General features: G+C 36.1%; 1 protein-coding gene across 1 annotated transcript; it reads right to left on the bottom strand.

Moving 5' to 3' along the window:
* Positions 1–1503: 1503 nt before the first annotated feature.
* LOC117563450 (voltage-dependent calcium channel type D subunit alpha-1) lies at positions 1504–26694 on the bottom strand. Its single transcript, XM_034241792.2, is given in 34 exon segments — positions 1504–2398; positions 2459–2589; positions 6046–6086; positions 6632–7056; positions 7750–8409; positions 8472–8720; positions 8778–8893; positions 8896–8965; positions 9030–9095; positions 9155–9238; positions 9307–9778; positions 9852–9998; positions 10063–10115; positions 13051–13158; positions 13788–13875; positions 13958–14124; positions 14305–14434; positions 15897–16023; positions 16282–16340; positions 16404–16519; positions 16585–16794; positions 16868–17075; positions 17194–17419; positions 17678–18197; positions 18246–18427; positions 19005–19157; positions 19607–19713; positions 19863–20002; positions 20220–20325; positions 21243–21456; positions 21577–22943; positions 23812–24715; positions 25165–25581; positions 26594–26694. Coding segments are annotated over 33 exon segments (8217 nt in total). The 5' UTR covers positions 25175–25581; positions 26594–26694; the 3' UTR covers positions 1504–1837.
* Between the last annotated feature and the right edge of the window lie 346 nt (positions 26695–27040).

The raw sequence follows: 27040 nt of genomic DNA, 5'->3' as shown, positions 1-27040 counted from the left end.
TGGCTATATCGTCTCGGCTGTTGACGCTGATCAAGAATATATATACTTTATAGGGTCGGAGATGCCTCCTTCTACCTGTTACATACATTTCCTGCCGGCACAAAGTTATAATACCCTTCTACCCTATGGGTAACGGGTATAATTATATTTTAAACAAGTTAGAAAATTATAGCCGAGTGTGGTCGACTGTGAGATACCCGTTCTCCTTTTTGAATAAAACCTAAACAGTGCGGTATTATTCGTAAAATATACCAAGCTAATAAACGAACAAAAAACTGAGGCTATGTTAGGTATATCAATAAACTATAACATTTAAAATATACCATAGATTACAAAATATGTCATTTAAATTTATCCTTAAATAATTTCCCCAATTTATTTATCTAATCGCTTCCGAATTTGCAGGAATCATAAAAACTATAGTTTCGATTGTATTTACAAAAAATCGTTGCTTTAATTTTTTCAAATCGCTGGTCCGAAAAGGGTATGGCAAAAATTGAAATAAAACTTGATCTGTGTGCAAACAACAACAAGAGCTGTCGAAATAAATTATACCTCTATCTCTTTCATACGGACAGACAGAAATTTGGTTGCAACCAGATACAAATTGTAGAAGTTATTTAAGAAATTCTAATCAATGGGAAAAACGCATACTTATTACGGGTCTTAGTTGTGTTGGCTAACAATCTGATATATTTTGTACTCTGTGATATATTTTTAATTTAGTATTATATCAATATAGAATACATAGCCTATTTTTAGTATTTTTGCGGTATATTGTTTTGGAATATTTTAAAATTAATATAGCATTGTTTTTTATTCACAATGGGTAGCAGGTATTTCACATTCGAGCACAATGGACTGAAGCTTTCTTACTTGTTTAAATAGCGACTGGTGTTTAAAGTGCAAGAGAACTTTTTCATGTTTTATGGCGTTAAATAATTTGATAAATAATGGCAATGCTCTTTTTACTGGTACCTTTAAAATGTCAGTTGCCCGTGGATATATTCACTGGAAAAGGTTATTCAAATGTTTATTCATACAAAAAAAGCTACAATGAAATGGTAATTCATGTCACTCATTTATTTGGAGGATTAAACTGTGTATATCAACAGTTGTAAGCCTTACATACCTGAATTTCAGTGTTGAAGCTCCCCCAATATCAACCTACAAATAATGAAACTAAGTATCTGATATTTTAAATTTGCTCATTTATTTTATAAAATCAATCATAACAATTCATTTTGCAATTTCAGGGTTCAATTTCATTCATTCACTATGAAGTTAATAAGTTTATTTTTTATTACATATTAACCAATTCCATATTTGTATGCTTTATTTACGCAGTTGTTAAATACTTAAAAAATAAAATGCGTCTAAATTGAAATAGTAGTACGGTTCGTACACATCAGATGAAATTTGTCATTGTTATTAATAATATTATAACTAATCAATTAGGTTAATTTCCTTTTTCAATTATGTCATTCATTTAAAAAATATATATTTCTTCATATATAATAATTTGCGTGTGCTTTTGTTTTCTTGTGTGTATTTTTATGTTTTTTTTTTTCTTGGTTCATAAAGGACGATAAACCATCATAGACGTTATCAAAAAGGCAAACCATTAATTTTATAAGTACATACAATGCTTTTTACAAGTTTTACAATTTGTTTGTTTTTGTTTTGTTTTTTTTTTCAAGTTACGCAATATTTGACCTTGAGTAAATATTCCTAATGTTCTTTTTTCTTTGCTAAAAATTATACAAAAATTGTCATAAACGTACATTTAAAATTCCATCAAGAAGACATTTCGCATGTATGGACTACAGTATGTATGCTATGAGGCGGCCGGATAACCCTGACCACTGCCTAAGTTACGCTGAGGCGATTGTTGTTGTTGTTGTAGTTGTAGTTGTTGTTGCTGTTGCAGCAGAGTGGGTGAATTTGTTGTTTGGCTAGTTGTAGGCGATGCTGCATTAGTTCTACTATTTAAATTATTATTAGTATTGATTTGGCTAAATTGAGACTTATTATTATTAGTGGTCGTTATAGTGGCAACTCGTCTAAGACGATTATCTGGTATCGGTGGTGATTGTAGAGTGCCCGAACCTTGATGCAACGGAGAGAACGATGATGGTCCACTGGCGCTGCCACCGAATGCACCAGCAATGCTGCTGCTGCCACCGCTCATGCCACCACCAATCGCACCACCAGGACCACCGAAGATGCTGCCATTGCTGCTGCCAATCAGACTCATCGAATGCTCGTTCGATAGTATCTGATGTGCAGCCAAATTCATCTCCTCAGGCGTCATGTCTAACGCCTCCTGCATCTCTCGAGCAGCCGTGCCCACGAATTCGGAATCACAATATTTTCCCAAGCCCTCAGCGGCGAGTACCTAAATGAAGACAACATCTCTTGTATGTATATATGATAGATTTAATAAGATTGAACATACCCCTCCAATCAATGATTCGGCTAGGCCATTCATTTCAAATGAAGTTGGTAAACGACGCTGATCGTAAGGACTAGCTGGTGTCGATTGGATCATGCGCTCGTGGCCAGGAATAGCACCATTGGGTGCGTAGACTAGATAATTGCATAAAATGTAGAATTAAATATACATTGAATATGTTAATTATCACTGGTAACTAGAAAGTTTGAGTGAGATTAAATATGAATACATTTTGTACACAGCTTGATGATCATATGCAAACTATCCAGATAATATCTATGCAGCATTTCTTACTAATGTTAGTATTTGTTACTTAAAAATCTTTTTTGGAAATATTTGTAACCAAGCGGACAAATTTTAATAAGTATAACTGAAAAGTTCCTCCTAAGAGTATTTTTTAATATAATATAATCTTTTTTGGAAATATTTATAACCAAGCGGACAAATTTTAATAAGTATAACTGAAAAGTTCCTCTTAAGAGTATTTTTTAATATAATATTATGAAAACCTTATTTAATGACCTTTTTTTTAATTTTTTACTACCAGATTGATATATAAAATATATCCTTCAGTATATTTTAGTATTTTTTGATTAATTAATTTGGTACATGTGCAACAAACGGTTTTATTGAAAATGGGCAATGTCGAGCACACTTGACTTATTGTTTAATCTTTCTTCTTCTTTATGCTGATTTTAATATGTTAATTAAATTCACTAATTGTGCACAATCGGGTTACTATTTTCTCTAATATTTATAGGAAAAATTGATATGAAATTCAAAAACTATCAAATATTTTAGCTGATTGACTTTATTTTACTATATTTTGCTGCTTCAAATGATCATCAAGCATGAAAATAAATGTTCTGTAATATGAATTACATTTGACTGTTAGTTTGGCATTCAATAATTCAGGCTATTAATATGTTAAATTGTACAGCTTTATCTAAATTAAATGATATAGTAAGCATGTTCTGTACAAAACGAAAATTGATAGTTACGTAAAAACTGAACCAAGCAACATACGCTATATATATATATATTTATATGTATTCTTAACAAGGATCTCTACTACTATGGTATTATTTAGGCAATTTCTAGGGCAAAGGCGAAGGCGTTACATGAACGAAGCAGGCGGCGCATCTAAAGCGTTTCTTAGTTCTAATCAATAGCCAAGCAATATGTTTGGTTGTGTGTATGGGTGTGTGTGGATGTGCGTGTTGGGTATTCACAGTTTGCATAAGTAGTAAGTTTGTGTCTGTGTATTCATCTTTTATATTGGATACTTTGGATCACATTTCGAGTCCATCCCGACACATAAAATAGGAAGCGACGACAAGACAACATTGAAACAACAGTTAACGAACATTTTCTTTTCAGAATTCGGCATATCAAAATATTATATAAAATGTATGTACATTTATACGATTATCTTGGACATGGGTATCACAATTATTATATATTAGATTAGTAGATTAGGTATAAGATGGACGCAAGGCACACTTTGATGGGGGACGGGCTCAATCGGCGAGGCCAGCTTTATGAGTATATAGTATGTATGTATGTGGGCACAACAACACTGTACTGTTATAAGTATATGAATGTAGGTATTTATATAGACACCGATATCGTTTTCAATAAATATTTTGTGAATAATACTTTGATTATGGTAACCTTTTTTCATTCGTTTCGTTTCAATTCGATTCGATTTGATTTGATTCGTTCATTGATGCGTGTTACAACGGTAGTTCTTGTTGTTGTTCAGTTGTTGTTGTTGTTGGTTGTTGTTGTTCTTGTAGGTGTTATGTTTTTACTCCACGCAGGTTACATTGAACTCTTTCGCATTGCTAATTATTAAATAACGTACTTAGGGTGATGGTAGGGGAAATACAGTCAAAGGAATTAATCAACTCAGGAATTTCAAAACAAAAAATGTAAAAAAATACTTTCTGCACACGAGGTCAGAAAAAGAGCTAAGTGTTTATAAAAAATGGTTCGAACTCTCTGAGACTCATCCAGCAAGTATTTCAGGGTTCGAAACTCAGCACTCGGTTGTTTTTAAACTCGAATCACTTAAGCTATAATAAAGATTTTTATAAAAAAGAGTTATACAAAAACAAATTACTTTAACAACATAATTTTTGCATGGAATTTTGTTATAAATAAATTTTTACCCTAAATAATAATTATCTTTACAGTCAATTAATTAGCAGTTATCATATAACAACTTGTCAACATTGCATCAATCTCAGTTTGTTAGTTTGTAATCAACAAAAGGAGCCATAAGCAGGTTGCTAATTAGTTATAATAAGCTGCTCAAATAACCCAATGTAATACTTAATTGATGCGCTGCCATTATTAAAGGAACGTTTATCTGCACAGGGTTAATCGCTGATGGGTAATACTTAATACTAGGAAAATAATTAATGTCCTAACGCATCTTATTGTCGCTTACATATATTCTTCTTAAGTACTTACTTGTGCATAGATATCTAAACTATAAAAAAAATTATATCTTTGACAAAAAAAAATTTATTTCAGTCTTAATCTATTTATCGTTATTATTAGGTATATTTTAAGCTTACAAAAATATTTAATAAATCATGAAAACCCAATAAAAATAATAAACTTATTATTGTATGATATTATTAACTTTGTTCTTTTTTAGACCCATCACAGGATTGTTAAAACATCAAATATACATACATATATTATATTATTTAAGAGAATTCAAAGTCACAGCATAATATTTTGTCAATGTTGTATTCAAATGTTGTTTTGTGTAACGGTTGTTGACCAAATATATTTGTGTGTAGAAATGGAAATTTATAAGACTAAATATATCTATGCTCTATAGGCAGCAAAAGCGTTTTAATAATAGCCCAACTAAACTACTAAACACTACGGTTACTTGTATGCTAAAACTAGAAAAATACGATAATTTAAATTAATATTATGAACTGCGCATTTAACTAATGTACATGTGTGTATGTGTGCTATAAGTCCGAATGAAACGCCATTCGGATGAGTGTCTTGAGTGTTGTCTTTCTGTGGCGCCGCATAGAACAAACAGCCAAAAAATTAAATACATTACAAATGTAGCAATTTTATTAGTTGTTATATTTATTGCTGCACAATTGCACTTATTAAAACTTTTTTAGTTTTGTTTTTTTTTTTTATTTTGTGGTTTTTATACTTGTTCATATTCTTTAACGTTTTTTGGGCATGCCGCAGGCAAAATTCAGAACTCACAACTCAGAATCTGTTAAGTGGCGTTTACTAAAAATGTACATGGATAATAATGTTAATTATAAATGTTATGCACAAAATAATAGCAATTAGAGGTTTGGTATGAAATCAATAGTTTTGTGTGAGAAAATTAATTTAAACGTATTAAAAACAATGCCACAACGAACGAACAAACAAATGTTTTGGTTTTGTATTTGTTTTAATTTGTTTCCGTATCTCTTTGGTGTTAAATTGGGTAAATAATAAATTTGAAAATGATTAACGTTTAAAGAACTTGTTTAGTGCAATTGCTTATTGCTGTTGTTGCTGTAGTTGTTGCAATTGCAGCATTTTGCGCTTACCATTGTTATATGGATGCAATAAAATACCACGATTGCGGTTGCTGAAATTAATGTTCGGGGATTGAGTAAAATCGTTTTTCGGTTTTCAGTTCTCGGTGAATGTCGGTATTTAAAACGCGCTAATTTATCACAAATAATCTATATATCTAGTCAATATAGATATTTATGTTAGGGGCATATAATTAATTTGATTGGTTGATTTAATATATATTTTATATAGTATTTGTATGTATGTTCTTATTCGGATATTTGCTATATATTCAACTAAATTGCTAGACAACTAAATTGTTTATTGTGGCCCGGGGCTCCTTTTGTCCATTACAAACGTTAAAGGCGCACTAAGTGAAAATCAAAAAATGCCATTCAAACGTGGCCATAAATGTGAATAAAGTATAAAGAAAACTCACTAAACAGCAAGCCATAGTAACAGGAAGTACATATGAATGTAAAATAAAACTTAAGAATTGATAGCGTCGTGTATGCGGCTAAGAGTATGACCACAACTCCTTCTTTCATTCTTTGGTCTTCCTTCTCCCCCCACGCAGCCGAGTTCCCACTCACCACTAACTTGTCTCCCAATACTCACTCATAAGATATCGCATTGGCTTCCGGTGGTAAGGTGCCCGCAACTGTTGATGCACCGCTGCCATTCTTCGCCAGGGGCCGCATCGAGATGCTCTCGCCAAAGGTTCGCAGCTCGCCCCCGCTGCTAGCATGCAGCTCATCCTGCAGCTTGCCGCTGGCCGCCATCCGTGCTTGCATTAGGTTGCGTGCTATGTGATTGACACCATCGGCCACACTGCGATTGAGGCTGTCATACAGATAATCAGTGCCTGCGGGATCTACGCTGCCCAGCACCAAGCTGCTACCTCCAACTCCAGCAGCTGCCAGCGAGGAGCCGCCAATGGTCAGTGCTCCATTGCTATGGGAAGCCTTGGCGCTGCGTCTGAAGGTGCCATTGCCATGTCGGCGAATAGAGGACCACACGCTGCCGAAAAGTGTGTGATGGCGCTGCGAAATGGAAGTTCATAAATATATTTTCAATAAGTTTGAGTTCACGGCCCCATAAGATTAGAGGTAGAGGTAGAGGTATTATGTGTATTTGTAAGAACCATGCAGAAGAAAGCATCTCCTTCTTCTTGATCAGCGCAAACAACCGAGACGATATAGCCATATGTATGGATGAAGTATATACTTTTATATGGCAAAAATCTATGGTATATCTTTTAAATGTATGTAATGTAGGTTTTATTATTAAAATATATCCAAAATAAATATACCACAAAATACTAAAATATACCGAGGACTATATTTGGTATATTGATAGATATATACCAAATATAGCCATAGACTATATTTGGTATATTGATAGATATATACTAAATATAGCCATCGGTATGTTTTTTTTAAGTATTTTTGCGATACATTAATTTTGGTATATTTTAAGAATAACACAGCAATTTGCTATTTTTGTTTTTGTAAAATTCAATACCTATTACATACAATTCCTGTTTGCACAAAGTTGTAATACACTTCTACACTTCTTCTGCTTTGTTGCAAAATTAAGATGCGGTAAATAAATAAAACATGATAAGCGGTTGTTCTTCTACACAATTGCAAAATTAGTGGTGATAATATCCCAAATCCCAAATTAATTAAAATTAAAAAAAATTAAATTAATTAAAATGAGACTTTTTAACTTACGCGATGCATGGGTTCGGGCTCCTCAGCCAATTCATCCAGATTGCCGGAGATGGCGCGCTTTAAAGCTGGCGACACCTCGTGTAGTGTGCGCAGACCGGCTTGCAGGGTGACCGTATTGCTATCGGGGTGACCCTCTTTGCCCTCCTGCTCCTTGCGCTTCTTGAAACGTCGGAAATAGTCCTGAATTAGATAAGTGGCATAGAACTTGCCCACTGTAACCTCATCATCATTGCCAGGTGGCGGAACCACTTGATCCAATAGCTTAGGATTGGTTCGTTTCCAGATTTGCTTAATTGTGGCACGCAGTTCGGCATTGGCATCATCGATGTTGCCCTCGGTCTTGATGCTCAACGATGTGCGAACCACGGCAAAGAGTGTGGCATTAAAGAGCACAGTTCCATCGGAGTTGAGGGGCATATTCATGCTGACCAGACGCTTGCACGCCATGCGATGTGGACATAATTTGCCAAAGCCAAGTGGCGGTGATATCTTACGTAGCAGAGTGACGACGTCCAAGTGTTTGATGCGTCCCTTGGCATCCGGATCGTACTCGCTCCAAAGGCGGATAAACTCATCCAAATGATGTGGGCCCAGAATGGACCAATCACGTGTGAGGTAATCAAAGTTATCCATAATGACGGCCACAAACAGATTGATAATCTGAGAGCAAGATTAATAGTTAATGAAAACGATAAAAAAAAAATTATAAAGAGGCAATCTACCAGGAAGGAGCACAACACATAAAACGATATGAAGTAGGGATAGGCAATCGATGAGCCGCATTGATCGCCGGGCGTATCGGATTCCATGTCACAGCGCACATCAGGCTGTGCTGAGCACGACATCATAATTTCCTGCCAAGCCTCGCCAGTGGCTGAACGGAAGAGCACCAGGACGGCCTGCTGGAACGTCTGGAAGTTGTTGTTCCGCGTTATAGCGGTCTCGCTGTCCAGCGCTATCTTGCCAAATACCTAGAGAAGTATATTGTGATATTAAGTAAACAAATGGTATATCTTTGAGATACGCACTTGCATGCCGACCACGGCATAAATGAAGAAGAGCAAGACGATGAGCAATGCGACATAAGGCAAAGCCTGAAACGATTTAATGAAAGTCCAAAGAAGGGTTCGTATACCTTCCCCTTGCTGAGCAGTTTGACGAGACGCATGACACGAAACAGTCGAAAGAAGTTGATGGAAATCAAGTTTGAACCGGCCTGCAACAATACAATAATTCCCAGTAACAAGTGCTTCAATTTAAGATTTAGTTAACACACTTACCGCTTTGACTTTTTGCTTACAGCCTTCGACTATATCACAAGCAGACTGACCAGATGTGTCCTTGCTCTGTGGGGCAATTAGAGTCATTTATTTAATAGGCATTGCAAAAAAAGATTGGCACAAACCTTAATTTCCGAATAAACGATATCAATAAAGCTGCCCAGAACGATAATGAAATCAAAAACGTTCCACGCATCGCCGAAATAGTTCTTCAGCATAAACAAAAAAATAATATTAGTACATTTTTATAAAGAACATTAAGTTCTCTTCGGCTCACCTTGAATCGAAAGGCTGCCAGTTTGAAGACAAACTCGAGTGCAAATACAGCTGTGAATAGCATATTGAGTGCATCTAGAAGCTCTGTATACCATAACGGTTGCTGGTAGAATTTCATTGCCAGAGTGACCGTATTTATCATGATCAATATGAATATGGTATATTCAAACGATGAGGATGTGACAAACCACCAGACTTTATACTGTATACCATGTTTCGGTATATAACGTCGCACTGGCTTCGCCTTTAATGCGAATTCAATGCAGTTGCGCTGATTCTTATCGAGATCACAATTCTTGTACTCCTGTTCACCCTCGTTTTGGAAAGTGACAATAACGAAACCGACAAAGATGTTGACCATAAAGAAGGCAATAATAATAATATAGATTATATAGTAGGCAGCAACTATAGGACGGAAATTGTGTATTGGACCCCCATTTTCCTTATTCGAATCAATAGAGACGTATAGCAGGCTGTCAATTAAAAAAAAAAATCGTGTTATTATTCACTCTGAAAAAATGCATTGAAAGAATTCCTTATACTCACTTCGGCCAGCCCTCAAAGGTGGAAACGGTGAAGAGGGTTAACATGCCTTTGGCCACATCATCGAAATGGAAACCGTTATTATCCCATTCGCGTTCCTTCAGGCGCGGCTTGTTTATATCACCATCCTCATAGACAAGATAGGTACCACTGAAAAGGTGACATCAATTAGATTAAAATGCTCTTATAAAATGGATTGAAAGTAAATACTTACTAGCATTCGTCTTTAGACATTTTAGAGCCATCGGTGCAGGAGAAAAATTTACCCTACATAATGTGCGATGTATGACCATTGCGTTGTAACAGCAACAGAAGGGATTTAGAAAAATGTTATTAACTCTTGCAATGGAAATTGATAAAGTTAGCTTACGAAAAGTGCGCTTAACTTGGCAAACTCAAACCAGCTGAGTTGAGGGCACTTTGCTAATACAACTGTTGTACTATCAACTAAAGCCTAACTAGATGTATTATGCAGCGTTACAATAGACTAAGCTAGTCCATATATAAGTATATATACATACATATACAGGGTGTCTCAAATGCAATCAAATTTACACACATTTCTTGCTCTGAAACGGACACAGGTTTTTATTGGATATGTGTGGGACATCACAATATATTTACAGACGGTACCAAAACAATACGAAACAAACATTTCAGGATTGGTTAGATACGATTACTTACAAATATACGAGTATATTACAAGAGGTTAGAGAGCAGCTTTTTTGTTTTTGGAATTGTATCCATATACTTTAAATGGCAGATTAGTATACAGAGTAAGTATATGTAAGTTGGAAAAACTTGAACAATATCGGGTTAGGTTTGTTGGAAAGCTAATAATAGCTAGCAAGGCGTAGAAGCTAATAGCTGGCTGATTGGAAAGTGTGTGTTGCAACGATATAATGATTTATTATATAAGTAGTTGATGAATTTGTTGTATTTATATCAAGTTTACCAATATCATAGTCTTTCTGTTAAGCTGAGAAAAATCAAAAGAATCGAGTATAAATCAGTACATTGATTGTCCATTCAAGTGAATGCCCTAATCTTAAGTGTTCGAGTCTGCCCAAGTCCCAAGTCCCAAGAGTACACATACAAATTTTAAACACTCCCCTCCCCACCAACTTTTGGGCCAAGTGTACATCAATATTCCAAAGCACATATAATATTAAGCAGCAAGTTATTGAATTCTTTTAAAAGTAGAAAGCGCACACATAAAGCCGATTCTGGTTACCCTCCACCAAGTATTTTTTTTTCAATGAATATTTTAATTTTTTTTTTTTTTTTGAAGTTTTATTTGTTGTAAATAATTGAAATGAAATTACCTTAAAGAGTTGCACTCCAATAACGGCAAACATGAATTGCAATAAATATGTAACCAACATGATATTACCAATGGTTTTAATTGCGACTACAACGCACTTCACCACGTACTGTAGTTATTTTGTTCAGTGTACGAAAATAATTGACAGGCGTGTGAAATTTTTTGGTTTTCATTTTCGTTTTTTTTTTTTTAATATTAATGTATGTGTGTATGTTTGTGTTTATGCAGCATCAATCAGAGGAATTTTTGTTATTTTGGCCACATTTTTGGAATTGTTTTATAGAAATCAAAAGTTTATACATATTGCCAAAGCAAATGGTATATATTGCAAGTTTTGTTGTGTTTGGCATAATTGGAAAACCGAAACGATAAAAGAGAGAAAAAAGAGGAAAATTCATTTGTAAGGGATTCATTACGAGTTTCATTTGTTCTTCATATGCTAAAAATAAATATGTATGGATGAATGTGTTCTTCATTTCAATATACATTAAGTAAAAGGTTAATGACATTGAAATTGACGGGCAGTGGGCTAAAAAATCGGTATTTTGATTTGAAAGTAATAAAAAATCAAAAATAAATAATGAATTACTAAAAAAAAAGATGAAAACTTGTTGTTAATAAATGAATTAGTATGAATGTTCTATGACAAGGTTTTGTTACTACTACATACAAGAAGTTTTTCTACCGACGATCATTTTGCTAGAATTGCAAACAATTCGTGGATTATATATTCGTTACTCTTTGGTTTGTTGATTGGATTGCCTTGATGCTAGGGTGCAAGGTAGGACGCTGAAACTATTAAAATAACAAGTTGTTGCTCTATGGGCGCGTGTGTGTGTGTGTGGGAGTGTGTGTGTGTGTGCTTGTGAAGTGTGCTGAGATTCACTTGAATCATTCATTATTTCACTTTTTGATGCTTTGGGATTGACGTATACAACGCAGAAAATGGGTGTGGAATATAAGAATTGATTCGACAAGTTTACATGGAACAAGATTTTTGTGAGTATGGTTAGGTCTCTATTTGATTAGCAGCATATCAATTCCCTGGTAAAGTGCACAGATAAAAAAAAAAAAATTAATTATGCTCTTCCCTTTTCGAATCAGTTCCACTGAAATGTGCAGAGCACACTCTTATAATATTTTATTAAAAAGTTGAATCAAAAAGTATGCTCTACTGATTTTGGTAGAATTGATTCGAGTCTCATATAATGCCCATCAATAGATCACTGCTTAAATGTAGAAGATGTTTTAAAAACTAAACTGCCCTTGTAGAATGGATTCCCGCTTTAAGGAATGGTATAGAGAATGCAGTCTTAGTTATGCTGAGCATTAATAAGCAATACTAGGCATTACATAAGGTAGTATTATTTACAATAAATTCGTTTGTACATTTCATCATATTTTCAGTTATTAGTAAAATAAACGAGTGTTTCGATTAAATTTCAAAAATAATTACAATAGAAGATTAGATTAAATTTCAAGGATAGCAATTCAAACATTTAACAATTTGGAACGACAACAGAAGGTTAATATAAGTAATGGTTGCAATTATAATAAAATAGAAACGACTTAAATAATTTACAACTAAATATCTTAAAGAAGCTTTAAATATACATTTGTTACTTTTAAACAATAAACTGATACTTAGAAGTATTTTCGGTAAATTGGTTAGTTTTGAATATGTACTAACTTGTACCCTAAATAATTATATATATATTTTTCGCTTGATCATGATAAATGTTCAACAATTATGTAGTCTAAATCTTAGATAAAATACATATGGTAAGAGTAGGCTCGAATTTTATACAATCTTATATTCGGTAGTTGGAGTGTTACTTATCGAAAGAGTAGATTAAGCACTTAAGAAGAAAATCATACCTTAAACAATTGGACTCCTATAACTGCAAACATGAATTGCAGGAGGCATGTGACGAGCACAATATTTCCGATAGTCTTTACAGCGACTATGACACATTGAACAACATGCTGTATGTGTGATATGACGATATATTTATATTTAGTTATAGTACGATAGATATATAAGATATACTCTATATGTATATATGTAAATAGTTCTAGGATTATTATTTGCGTTTTGGTTTAGTATCAACATGAACGGCACATAGTTTGACTATGCCTAAGCCACGCCCATTGCATTTATTCCACGCCCATTTTCGTTAGGTGTTAAATGTGTAACTCAAAATCAAACAGTATATATAAAGTATATATAAATGTATTTATATTGTTGAAAGAAATATTCGTATAGTTTTATTTCATTGCAGTTTAAAGTTCTTGAAGCACCCTACACCCAGCATTTCAAGGTTTTATTTTAAGAATTCATTATGGGTTCTCTTGGTTATGAACCCAAACCATCACTTCATTTCGGGTTATTGCAAAAAGTCAATATTTCATTATTAGCTCGCAGATAACAAAAATCATATTATTTGGTGTATTTTGTTTAATTAATATGAGCATAGCCTAAACTTAAAAAACAAATGTCAAAGAAATTCAAAACAATTTTCGTTTAATAAAAGCAGGTGAATAAAATCAATTTAAAAGAACCAAAAAACTAAAATAATTGAACAAAAGTTATGAAATTTGTGCGTGTATCTTACCTTTAAACCCTTGGCTCTATTAATGGCTCTTAGAGGCCTTAAAACTCGAAGAACACGAAGAATTTTCACGACTGAAATCGCATTCGAACTGCAGTTGAAATCGACGTTAAAATTATGGTCCAGAAGTAAGTTTTCAACTACTGGGTTAGAGTAGCTTTGTTAGTGTTTACCTGGATACTAGAGATATCAATGAGACGCAAACCACAAGTAAATCTAATAGATTAAATGCGGATCTGCAAAAGGCTCCGTCGTGTAATACGAAACCGTATGAAATCAATTTCAGAATCAGTTCTATTGTGAAAACTGCCGTGAAAAAGTAATCAAATTTATTGAGAACCTGCAAATTGAATCCAATGACGATAACATGAAAAGTATATGAAAAGAAATTAATTAGAAACAATCGATAGAAACCAAAATAAAAACACACATCTAATACTCGTATTATAGCCAGGCCTGTTTAGCAACTTACAAGATTATCAGATGGTTTTTGGCTTTAAATGGTACAGGAGCTACTTACTTTATTCAAATCGTCGTTAGCCTTTAGTGGATTCTCCGCGGCCAACATGGCGGATGAAAACATAATACAGCACAGGATTATGTTTCCAAAGTTACTGTGATTACAGAGCCAATGGCAAAACACGCGAAATCTGTGAATGAATATTGGGAATATTAAATATGATTGAATTGGAAATATCAAAGAAATTTTTGTAGAAACAGAATCAAAACAAAACATGCAAAACACAATTGTTAATCTGATAAGAGTGTGTTAAACGAAAGCAAATACTAAGTGCTAGAGTTGGCTTATCATTTGTATACGAGATTTCTACTACAACAAGGGACAGAAACAAACTCTATGGATCTGGTGATACAAGAGATTTCAGGTATGGCTAGGCAAGAAAATCAAGTGTAAGTCTAATCATCTAGACACAGGTACGAGTAAAGGGTTATATGCAAAAGACAAATACATTTTTATCATAATAATACGAATACAAATACAAATAATTAGGACACATCACATATGTAGTCATAGTACGCACACAAAAACACGCACACATAGACAAGGAAAAGGATAACTGGTTATCAAATGAAAACTCTTTGATTTATTTTCTAGAATTAAAACTAAAACATAAAAACCTGTTCGTTTGGGAGAAAAGAAAGAATGATGTGCCCGGTGGTATTGGTAGAATTTTCGTAGCCGTATTAACCTCAGACATACGACGTGGGCGTGCTGTTATCATGCCTTCTTCATCCACTATATGCAATAAATTTTTCATATTTATAATTGGCCAATGAGGAAAAAATAATAAACACATACATATATATTCCAAGATATATAAGGCAGCTTCTTAACTTATACACAAAGAAATGTAAATATATGTAAGGTTATATAATACAAAATAAAGAGCTTATACTAAGGTTGTAATTCTACCGTACTATCGAAGAAATTTCAAGGAGGAGCTTTTCATTTTTTAGGGAAATTTAAATATGTATTAATTTCTCCGATAGTACTTAAATAAGAACATGTTTAAAAATCTTTCTTACACTATTATAAAACTAAAACGACTTAAAAAGAAGATCCATTCTTAGCTACTAACTAATAAATTTCTTCTTGAAATTAAAATGAAAAACCAATTGATGTTTGTGTGCGAACTAAATCTATTGAACCAGGGACTATGTAAAATAAAGTTCTAGTATTGTCTACATTAACCGAAGTATCATAACTGAATGCTAAATGCATACTAAAAATATGGTGATCACTAATTTAAATTACAAATGATTATCAGTTGGATTAAGTCAAATTGTTGTTCATTAACTGAGAATCCAAATCAGTTCTTTATAAAATGTATATTATTTATGTACATTAAAAAGTGCAATAAATACAGCTCACTGTGAGAAAAAATCAAGTAAATCGTATGGTTTTACTTTAAGGCTTTTAATAGTTTATTTGTAAAATGCAAGCATGCAAAATAACCGTAAAACAAGAGTGCAAAGAAACGTTCAACAAAATCGGCTTAAACAAATTTGAAAATAAATTACAAATGTGTATTGTGTTGTATATTTTTGTATTTTGTTGAAGTATATTGGTCTGAATGTGGTTTCTTGATTTACCTGTTTGTGTAACTGAAAATGAAAAATGCACTGCCGCGTGGTATGGGTTTTTTAGTCTTCTTCATGCTGACTTCGGATAAACGTCGGGGTCGTGCAGTAACACGTGCTGATACTTCAGAATGGGAGTCTTTCGATTAATACAAAATTGAGAGTTGTGCGCGATTTTTGTTTTTTTTTTTTTTGTTTTCCAAGGCAGCAAATGAAAGCGTCAGTAGCATGAAAATCATTCATCATTTTTTGTCAACTATGATTTAGTAAGTTTTGAAGCTGTTTTTTGTGTGCTTAACTTAGATATTATTCTTAAATTCTATATAGTTTTTGAAATATTTTAACTAAGATTTATATATAGCTTAGTTATAGATAAGTGTTAGTATATGTAACAAACCTTCTTCTTCCTCCTCGCACATTTCTCGACCCTCTTCATCGGATAAGGTTTCATGATCCCTACAAAAATTAAAAGATCTTAGCTGTAAAGTCTAATTAAGTCTCATACAACAATCACACAACTTATCATCGTCCATGTCATGATGTTCCATATCCATATCAATGCTCAAATGCTCATCGTCCATACCGTCTATGGTTGGCGTGGGACTGTGTGATTTTCTTAAGGCGCCCTCGTCATGCTATAGAAATCAAGCCCAGTAATTAATGATCAATTGAGATACAAAAACGTAACATTGTAACTTGCCGGTTCCTCATCCTTCTCGACCTCCGAGAGTGAGTCAGCATCGGCCAAATTGTCGACAGCAATGGCCAAGAACACATTCAGCAGAATATAATTACCGCATATGAACAATATGATGAAATATACACAGGCCAAGGCACCGTAGGAGGAGACACCGCCATAGGCATTGATGCCAACATACATGACTGCATTCCAATCCTCGCCCGTCATTATCTTAAGAAAAACGTACAAAGTAGTAGTATATGTTATAATATTAAGATCAGATTTGAGTTTGTATTCTACTTACTTGGAATACTGTGAGCATGCTCTGCCAGAAGCAATCGAAGTTCATGCGAACCTTCTCCTCATCATTATAATTAAATTTACCACCAAAAACTTGCATACCCAGCAATGCAAATATCACAATAAACAGGAAGAGCAGTAAAAGAAGCGAAGCAATTGATTGTATTGAATTCAATAAGGAAGCAACTAGATTCGACAGCGAGCGCCAATACCTGAAAGAAAAAAGCGCTGTTAATCGATACACTATCCAAGAATAGGTAAATATCGTTAATCGATACAACTATCGCTAACTGCTGATTATCGAAGGTTTTTCGATAACACTCAACTTACTTGGTCACCTTGAAGACTCGCAGAAGACGCACACAACGTAACACGGAGACACCCAATGGGGGCATTACTCCGGTTCTGGTCAATAGAGTCTCGGAAATGCTGCCGATGACAACAAAGCAATCGAAGCGATTGAATAGTGACACAAAGTATCCCTGGAAACCTAAACTGTACATTTTCAGCAACATTTCGCATGTGAAGAGTCCAATGAACACCATATTTGTATATTCTGTAAGTACGGAAAAATCAAATTAGTATGCTTTTTAAAATTGGTTAGTAATTGAGTTTCAACAATATCGGTAGATGCGAACGCATCTTTAGCATACAAAATTATAAAATTTATTGAGCCAATAAATTTTATCATCAGATACCTCAAAAATCTTATAATCATTTCAAAGACTTTGGTCGAACTGCAATTGTCCAATAATATGAAATGTTTGACATTTTGATTTGGTGAACTCATCGACATTACAATGTGATCACTTACCCTGAAAATCATCTAGCCAATCGACTTGCCCATAGTGTTCTGTTGCCAGAACGCCAGTGTTGAGAAACACCAGCACAATGATGAGCCAATAGAATGCCTGCGACTTGACAGCTCTGCGACAGGCTCGACGCATTCGACGATTGACACGATCAAAGTCCTTCTTCATTTTGCGCCAACGCGATTCGGTAACTTGCATATCGGGCATCTCTTCGCCCATATTTTCGGTAGAATCCATTTCATTTGGCTGTTTGCCCTTGCCGTCGGGCATAAGTCCACCGGGAGCATCGGGCTCAATGTCTTCGGCCTGTGTTATCCAATCGAGGTAGCCACGCAAATCCTCCTCGATCTGTTGCTTCTCGCGCAGCTTTTGAAAATCGCCACGATTTTTGGCCTTGTTACGCTCTTTGGAGAACTCTCCAGACAACACACCAAGAATCAGGTTCATGACGAAAAATGCGCCCAAGATGACCATTGAAATGAAATACATCCATTGCCATGTACTGCCCATGGCATCTTGTATCTGCGAGTATCGTTTAAGTATGTATCAAAAAGAACTCAAATCACTTACATAATACAAGACATCTGTCCAACCCTCTAGTGTGATGCACTGAAACACCGTCAACATGGCAAGTCCAAAATTGTCAAAGTTGGTAATGCCAAAGTTGGGTCCAATCCAATTGCCGTAGCACTTCATACCAGCTGGGCACTCATAGCCCACTCCACAGGGTCTTTTAGTATCTTCGTATTCACCTAGATTCCGAGTTATTCGTTTGGGATTGTTTCTTTTTTTGTTTTGTCTTTGTTTTTGGTTTTTGTTGATATCTTTTTTTCATGCATTAGTAATGGGATGAGATGATAATGTGGATGATCTGGTGATGTTTATGGTGTGGTTTGTGAGGCGATTTGGTTTTGTTGAATTTATTTGCGGAATATGCCGCCCGTTTGTCCCAGGAGTTTAAATTTCAACAGCTCTATTAACTAGCAGATTAGTTATAATGCTCCGTCGAGATTGGACAGTATTTTTTTTGTATTTGTGTGAAGTTTAGTTTAATTTTCATTTTCAGTTTTTGGGTGCATTTGGCATATCTTTGTGGTGAATGGATGTGTAGAATCTGTGTAGAGCGTTGTCTTTTGGAGTTTTGATTAAACACTAATTGACTGTTTGTCTGATTGGAGTGTGTTCTGCCCATAATGACGTGCACCAATCTACTATTAATAGAGCTTCAGGACGTTGAATTTTAATGCGACATATCTGGTAGCATTCAAGACTTTGAATGACATTCGTACAACGTATAAATATTGTACCGTGTTGTTATTAAACGCTTACCTGTTACCTCATCTCGACACGCCTTGTGCAATTTACCAGAGAATAACTCTAGGCCAATTATGGCATAGATTATGATTACGAATATGACCAGAAGTGCAATGTGAAACAGTGGCACCATGGCCTTTAAAATTGAATTAAGCACAACCTGTAGACCTGCGGAAAGCGTATGAATAGCCAATATATAGTGGGGGTTTACATGTACAAATACATCAAGTGCGGTTTACACTACAAAACACACAACGAAAGCTGGTCACGCTGCACAGACCTCTAGAACATTTTCACGAATATTGCAAGTATTTCATATTAAATTTTCATTAATAAATGACTTATTATCTTATGGACAACACACGTATTAATTCAAATTTTAATTACTTTGGTCTCGGAAATATATCTGTCAAATTAAATGAAATTTAAAGCGTTTTAGGAATATTTAAAAAAAAAAAAAAACGGACAACATTATTGGTTCTAAGTGCAGTTGTCTGTGCAGCATTTTATCTACGAATTTACTCCGTAGTTATTCGATTTCTTGCTCTACAGGACAAAGTGAATTTTGTGTTTAGTGGGAGTTTTTCGTTTTGGATTTAGGTGCAGAAAGCGCTTACTTGGTACACCCGATACAAGTCGCAGTGGACGCAGTACTCGAAAGGCACGGAGTGCCTTCACATCGAAGCCCTCACTCACGAATTGGGATAGTCCGGTACTTATCGCTCTGTAAAATGATTTGTTTGGCAGACAATTTCATACGTGTCTCAGTTATCGATTGAATTGGATATAAGGTAACATAGAAAATGGTTAAAATTAGGCCTGGAGGGGCCTCGGCGCTTTTGCGCTTTTAACTGGCATATTTTATATGCTTACCCTATAACTACAATTGTAAAATCTAATAAATTCCATCCATTTCTTAGATATGCACCATTATGTAACACAAAACCATATGCTATTATTTTCATAACACATTCCGCTGTGAATATAACTAGGAATATAATTTCAATTGATTCCTAATTGGGATATTTGGTTTTTGAATGCATGTATGAATTGTTCGATGGGTGCAGATGAATGAAAGGTGATGTGATGAGGTGGGTGGAATGCATAAAAGACAGATGGAATAAAAAATGCATATCAATTAATAAATCTCAATATCAGGCTGTAGATAAATATATAATTAGATTGTAGTATAAAGACAACGCCTCTTCAAACAGACCGCATTAAACTTACCAAGGTTTGATTCGTGGCATTCGAATCGGCGCCTGGATAAGGCGTGTACACGGCCAAGGCAATACAATTGGCGAAGATTGTTAACAATATAAGGAACTCAAATGGTCTAGAGAAAGATTTTGTATTCGATTAAGGAAAACCAAAATGACTTTGAGATAATATATGTCTGAATTTCTGTAGAAAGTTTATAGAACAGAATTGGCTAAAGGACTGTGAAACATTAATATAATAAATGTCGTAAAATTTACTAATATTTGTTTGCAATGTATAGGCTTAGAAACTTAAGGAAACAAGTAAGAGTGCTCTACTGTTAGAAACCCACTACCCACTACTATGAGGAAAATAGTTAGGTACTTTTCTAAAATATATATCAAATTAATTACCGAATGATATATTTGGTATATTGATATAGTTCTAATTTCAAAATACACCACAGAGTACTAAAGATAACAGATTGTCAGCCAAAGCAGCTAAGAACCTATTGCAATAGGCATTTTTAACATACAAAAATATTTCTAAAATAACTTCAACCGAAATTTTCAGAAATCATTAACACTGTATGTACCAAAAATTTTGGACAAAATTACACTTGCTATTCGATTTTTCGATTTGCAGTGGCGAAGGTGGACTTGCCTTGATCTGTGTGTAACAAGTGCTGTCGAAAAAATTATGTCTCTGTCTATAGGCATTTAAGATATAGGTAGCTTTTGACGCTGATCAAGCATATATACATATGTTACTTTAAGGGTTCGGATATGCCTCCTTCCGGTTGTTACAAAAAATTTCCTTCTACCCGTTATAATTAGCGAAACCAATTATCTACATATGTTTACTATATAGTCTGCTACTTTTACTTTTACTTTCTACTCTCAATTATTTAGTAAACTATGTGGTAAACTATGTATATCTAAATTTTTCTATTTTGTTTGCTTAATAGTAGGAATGTGAAAGAAAAAATAATATTAAAATTAAAATTTTTTTCTTCACCACCGAATGAAGCATGAGTTATTTAAAAAAGGATACTTCCATTCCACAATGCGAATGCAAAGAGCTCGTAGAGGGTTCTTAAGCCCCAAACAGAACAACGCTCGCTGTGGTCGATCCGGCTGCGGTTTGCCTCGTCGTTGAGGTCGCTTTGAACCGGCAGCTCCTGGTTTTTGTCCACCGGCGCCGCTGGGTCCAATTGTGGTGCCGTTCATGGTTTCCGGAATGTTTGCTATGCCCATGGTATCAATGCCTGTCGATGTAAATGTCAATGGCGAAGTAGTCGGATCGAGGGGAGAAATGGTAGTAGAGGGTTTCAGTTAGTTTATCTGGCAAATGTTAGTGAGTTTGAGTTGGGAAACTGAAAACATACCCATAATGTTGGTGCCTCCGCCGAGGTCTGTTTGCGGATTATGGGAGTGGGACATATCGCCGCCAAGGGCAGCACCTCCGTTGCCATTGGGAGTGTAGGTGCCGCCTCCAGCGGCGCCTCTTTCAAAGTCCATAATGTTGAAGAACTTGCCGGCGCCGCCGCCAAAATTATCAATTAGCTCCGCGGAGCTAGAGTAGAAGGGTGAAAATGCTTGAGTGTCGTCCTCCTCCTCTTCGTAATACTCGTCAGCTTCCTCGTCGTCGTCCTCCTCACGCTCTTCCTCGTCGTCTTCGTCGTGATCGTCCTGTTCGCTATAGTGCTCGTGCTGTTGGGCCAGCTGCTCTTGCTCATCAATATCAATAGTTGTACCCTCAGGCTCGTCTTCTTCGTCGTATTCCTCGTCTTCGTCGTCGTCGTCTTCTTCGGTTATTCTACATGTCCTTCGAATGGAGGGACGATTGTTGCGCGTATTTCTTCTTACAATGACATCCGCATTGTCATCCACATCACCGACATCTTCGAGCGAATCGTTGCCACTAAGTGCTGTCCCAGCAATGATTCTAATCTCATCATCCGCATCCTGGCGTCGCTCACTGAAGCTCTCGCAATCGGTGTTGCCAGCGGCCGATGATGCGGCCTGTTCCTTGGCTGCTGCTGCAACGGCTGCAACAATTGCCGCTGTGCGCAATGTCTGCGAACTGAGATCGGCCGGATTATCGGGATCGTCGTCGTCGTCGCCTGCCTCGCAATCGTCGTCTCCTATGAAGCTGCTGATGTCGCCAACGCCAAAACCATGCAACGTACTGTTGTCACCGGTGATGTCGCAGTTGCAACTGTTGCTGCTGCTGCTGTCGCCGCCAATGGCACTGTAGCTGCTGTCCTCGTCTCTGGCCCCGCTGCTATAACTGCTGTTGGTGCTGCCAGCACTAGTCACACTATTCTGTGGTTGTTGCTGCCACGTCACAGCCGCTGTTGCTGCTGCTGTTGTGGCATTTGCTGTCGCTGCTGCTGCTGCTGCTGATTGTGATGCTGCCTCCTCTGGTGTCAGACGCTGACTGACGTTGCCGCCACCAATAGATCCTCCACAAGAGTGGCAACTGGATTTGCGTCGTTGACGTTTGCTGCCTCTGTTGCCACCGTTGCTGTTGCTGCCACCGTTGCCTGTGTGGCTGCCGTTGTTGTTATTGTTGTTGTTGTTTTTGTGCCTACGCTGCTTAAAGTCGAGCTTGTATGTCGTATTATTAACAATTTGACTGGTGACGGTGCTCAACGCAAGTTCTGTATTGTTCGCTTTCTTCCTGCTGCAGCTGGAGGCGCCTGTTGTGGTATCCTCACTGCTTGCGGCAATCCCTTCAAGCGGACTGCAACTGTGTGTGTTAAAAGGACAAACATAACTTTAGTTTTCGATTTTCAATACTCAACTTTTACTTATACTATTATACGCTTTTGGATGCATTTTACAACAGTTCTGTGAGTTCCTTTCATTTCTTATACATTTACCTATGAAGCTACTTGAAATTTCTGATTACTCGATATTTCCTTTATAATCTTTAGTTAGGTTGTTAGTGTCTATTCTTTTTTGTCAGGATACCTACATTTAATTAGGACTGCAAATAATTCGTAATGATAAAGATAACTATGTCGAACTGTGTACTATAATTGACTATAATTGCTGAGGTAATCGGTTAAATAAAAAGCAATCAAGAAAACCTAATTTTCTCTCCCATTAATACTCTACAACAGTTTTATTTGTACTACTAAAATATTTAACATTTAAATTTTACTTTGCTTTTTTATGTGTATAATGTTTTTGTTTGATATTTATTTAAGCAAATATATTTCACATACTTAGCTTCTTTATTTGCCTAAATTTTTTTATTACTGATATTTCAAATGTTTTTTTAAGTAACCTAATTTTAAATATATTGATCTTGAGCTTACGAAGTATAGATTAATTTCTTTTCGAAAATCGACATGAGGTTAGTGTTAACATGCTTTGGAACTGCAGCAGGCATTCTTACAATAAAGGTATTACTCGAACATCCATGCGTATTCTTACTCTCCCACACACACACATACACACACACACACACACACTCGCACTCGCACAAGAGAGACAAAGAGCGAGGGACAATCACAGACAAACATTTAGCACAACACATATTACGATATACGATTTACGATATACGATTTACGATATTTATAATGGTTAAATGGGGTCATTGGCTAACTTACTATGCCCTAGAGTTTCTAGAATTTCTAGAATTCGTATGTTCCAAATAATCAAACTCTTGCATTGCATTGTAAATGAATTTCTTATCGTGCTCCTGTTGGAGCTGCATATACCTTTGTTGTAGCACCGTTGGCCCTGTGGCAACCGTTGGTGATACCGACGAGCTGCCACTTCCCGATATCATCGATGTCGCTGGCACCGGCAGCGTTATCGTCGGCGATCGATGCTGATGATGATGCTCCGGCTTCAATATAACCACCTCTAGGTCACTTTTGGGTGGTGCCGACTTGCGATTATATTTGCGACTGCCCCGCGTCGGCGTCTCCGCTTTCAAGTAGCGTCGCGATGTCGATGGCGATGTTGGCGATGGCTTGCGTTCAATAATCAGCGTATTATCGTCGTAGGCTATGCAATTGACTAGCTCGCCGCCGCCCATCACGCTGGTGGTCGATGATGTCGGCTCATCGCTGTGGTCATAAAGTTTCGCTTCCTTCTGCCGTTGAAATTGCAACTGACGACGCCTCTGACTTGAGGAAGTTGTTGCTCTCGCTCCGTTGCCGCTGTGGGAGCTGCTTGGCTCTAGCTGTGTGTTGTTTTGGGGCAGGCATGATGTGGATGATGATGATTCATCAATGACAATGCTTGTCGGACTTGGTGACAAATCCTTGCTCGTCTCTTTATCCCTATCCCTATCCCTAGCTCGTTCCTTATCTTTGTCCTTATTATTGATATTGTTTTTATGATTTAATTTATTATTGGTACTAGAACTATCCAAGGCATCGTATTTCTTATTTTGTTGCTGTTGTTGTTGCTGCTGTTGCTGTTGTTGTTGGTGTTGGTGTTGGTCATTGGCTGTCGGCGATTGTTGTTTTTGCTGCGTTGATGATGCATGCTCCTTATGTTCTCCTGGTTTTAATGGTTAATGATTTGTGTTAGTACTTGAAGTTAATTGATACATCTAATGTGCTTTTACGATAAGTGCACCATTAAATTATTTATTTATTGCAGTATTATAATAAGCTAAATTGATTCATTGATTTCTGTGTTCAACTCTGACTCATTTAAAGCATACAATTAATGAAAAAGTCTAAGAAATTATTTGAGTAGAATTTGGAAAATACGTTTTTAGAATATCCTAATAAAATCAAGTTAAAAATGGTTTATAAATCATTATTGATTGTCTTAATAAGAAATAAAAATTATTGATTTACATATATGCTCAAAAGCTAATCAATTTGGTTTATCTCATTTAAAATGAGCTCTATAATGTTTGTTTTCCCTTTTCTGCTTCGTGCTCTATGGCAATAAAGATAAAGTTGGTTTTAGTTTCTAATATTTTGTGGAACACGTAATACCTGTATTCATATTTAAAGTTTCCTTCCAGCGAGCAAATTGATTGTTCCTGTTAAGTTCATTAAGTGCGCCTTTGTGCTAACGCTGTCCCATTAAGTGCGGACAACACGAGCCATCAACAGGTGTGTTGAGTCCCAGTACCACTGACACTTTTACATTCACACACACTCCCACACATACACACACACACGCACATACACTCACGCTCGCATGCACACTTTTGCAACTAACGAAGCCTGCTAAAAGCTTTTTGTTGTTGGCCACAAATAAATTAGAATTTGTTATGTTTGACGGTGGTGCAGTTGTTGCTATTTGGACGTTGTTGTAGATTGATTTTTCTTTCGTATTTATTTTATTATTTGTAAATTATTTAAAATTTGGCATTTGTTGAAGTCTGCGGTTATTCAGCTGAATGTGTTCTGTATTAAATGAGAATGAACGAATTTTTGGACTTCGTTATTATCAACGTTTATTATATTTATTGAATTTCGTTTATTTCCATCTGGTTGCTTGACACAGAATATCCATTAGTTGAGCCTGATAACTTATCACTGATTGGCGCTCTATATATAAATCTAAGCTCCTAGCACACACATACTTGCGCGATGAGTGTGCACGTGTATATGTACGTGTACGTGTGTGTGTGCGTGTGCGTGCGCACCAAAACAAAAACATACGCAATGTTTACATTTTCTTTTGTTGTCGCAACATTATTTTGCGTTGACCAACTGTCAAATGGGCAATCAACTTTGACGCTCTCTCTTCTCTCTCTCGGTAACCAAGCTTCTCTCTTCGACCTATTACGCGCGCTCTCTCTCTGTGCAGAAAAGCACAGTTAACTTTGCAGCGACCGAAAAAGTTTGAACCAAGTGTCAAAAAAGCATTTTTTGCTTTCACTGAATGGCAGTTCCCGCTGTCATCCTGTCCCCTGCCTCCCCGCACTCCAACCTTATAGAGGAAGCCCCCTTGGTCCCCTTTGTGGTCCGAGTAGCATTCGTCACTGATTAAAGTTGGTAGAATGCTAACCACAAGTCGGTTCAACGAGGGGAGGGGACGCTGACTAGCATTTATTCGCATTGGGGTCAAGTGCGCGTTGGGCTGTGTTGTAAAAACTAATATGCGCGTTTATTTTATGAGTCGCTTGGGGAAAATGCATAGCATATTTTTCAGCGTAATGGCTGCTGAAACAACTGTAAATGCTGACCGATTGACCTACCCAGGCATATGTAATAAGCGCACACATTCACTTACACACCCGCACACACAATCACATGCACATGCACAGCACACACACATATACACGTGTGAAAAATTTCAGTCGCAGTACGTAGAAAAGCGAAAGCGTTCTTCCTAACGCAATCAATCTCTAGCCAATTGCCCTAATCACAGGCTTCTTCAAATCTTTAATGCACCAGTTTTGCGCGGAGTTACATTTGCTTTTAGTCGTTTAAGGATTATTGTATTATTATTATTTTTCTTTTGTGGTTTCACGCAAGGCAACGACCAACAGCAACGCGAACGAGTTTAAGGAATCAGACACAAAAGCACACTGTGCAGGAATTTTTAGCTTTTCGCGTGGCAACCGTGAAAATGTTGACATACACCAAAGCTGCAAAGGCAGCTTTTTTGTCGGATAAGCTTGGCAGGAGAAAGCTCGTCTTATCGATTATTATGGCGCCGCTGGAGAGCTTGCAAAATGGGTTTGAATATTGACTACGATGCAACGTGTCCTATACTCATTGGCAGCTCGTAAATGAATTCCTCAGAAGTCAAATAAATAAATGATATCGCACATAAATTATCAAAAATCCGAAGCACAATAGACATGTACTTTGTTTACAAACAAACTCAAAGAAAACATGTGCCAATGAATTAACA

The sequence above is a fragment of the Drosophila albomicans genome, chromosome 2L (genome assembly GCF_009650485.2).
Source record: "Drosophila albomicans strain 15112-1751.03 chromosome 2L, ASM965048v2, whole genome shotgun sequence".
In the NCBI taxonomy this organism is placed as follows: Eukaryota; Metazoa; Arthropoda; class Insecta; order Diptera; family Drosophilidae; genus Drosophila; species Drosophila albomicans.
This window is presented reverse-complemented; position numbering and strand designations above follow the sequence as displayed.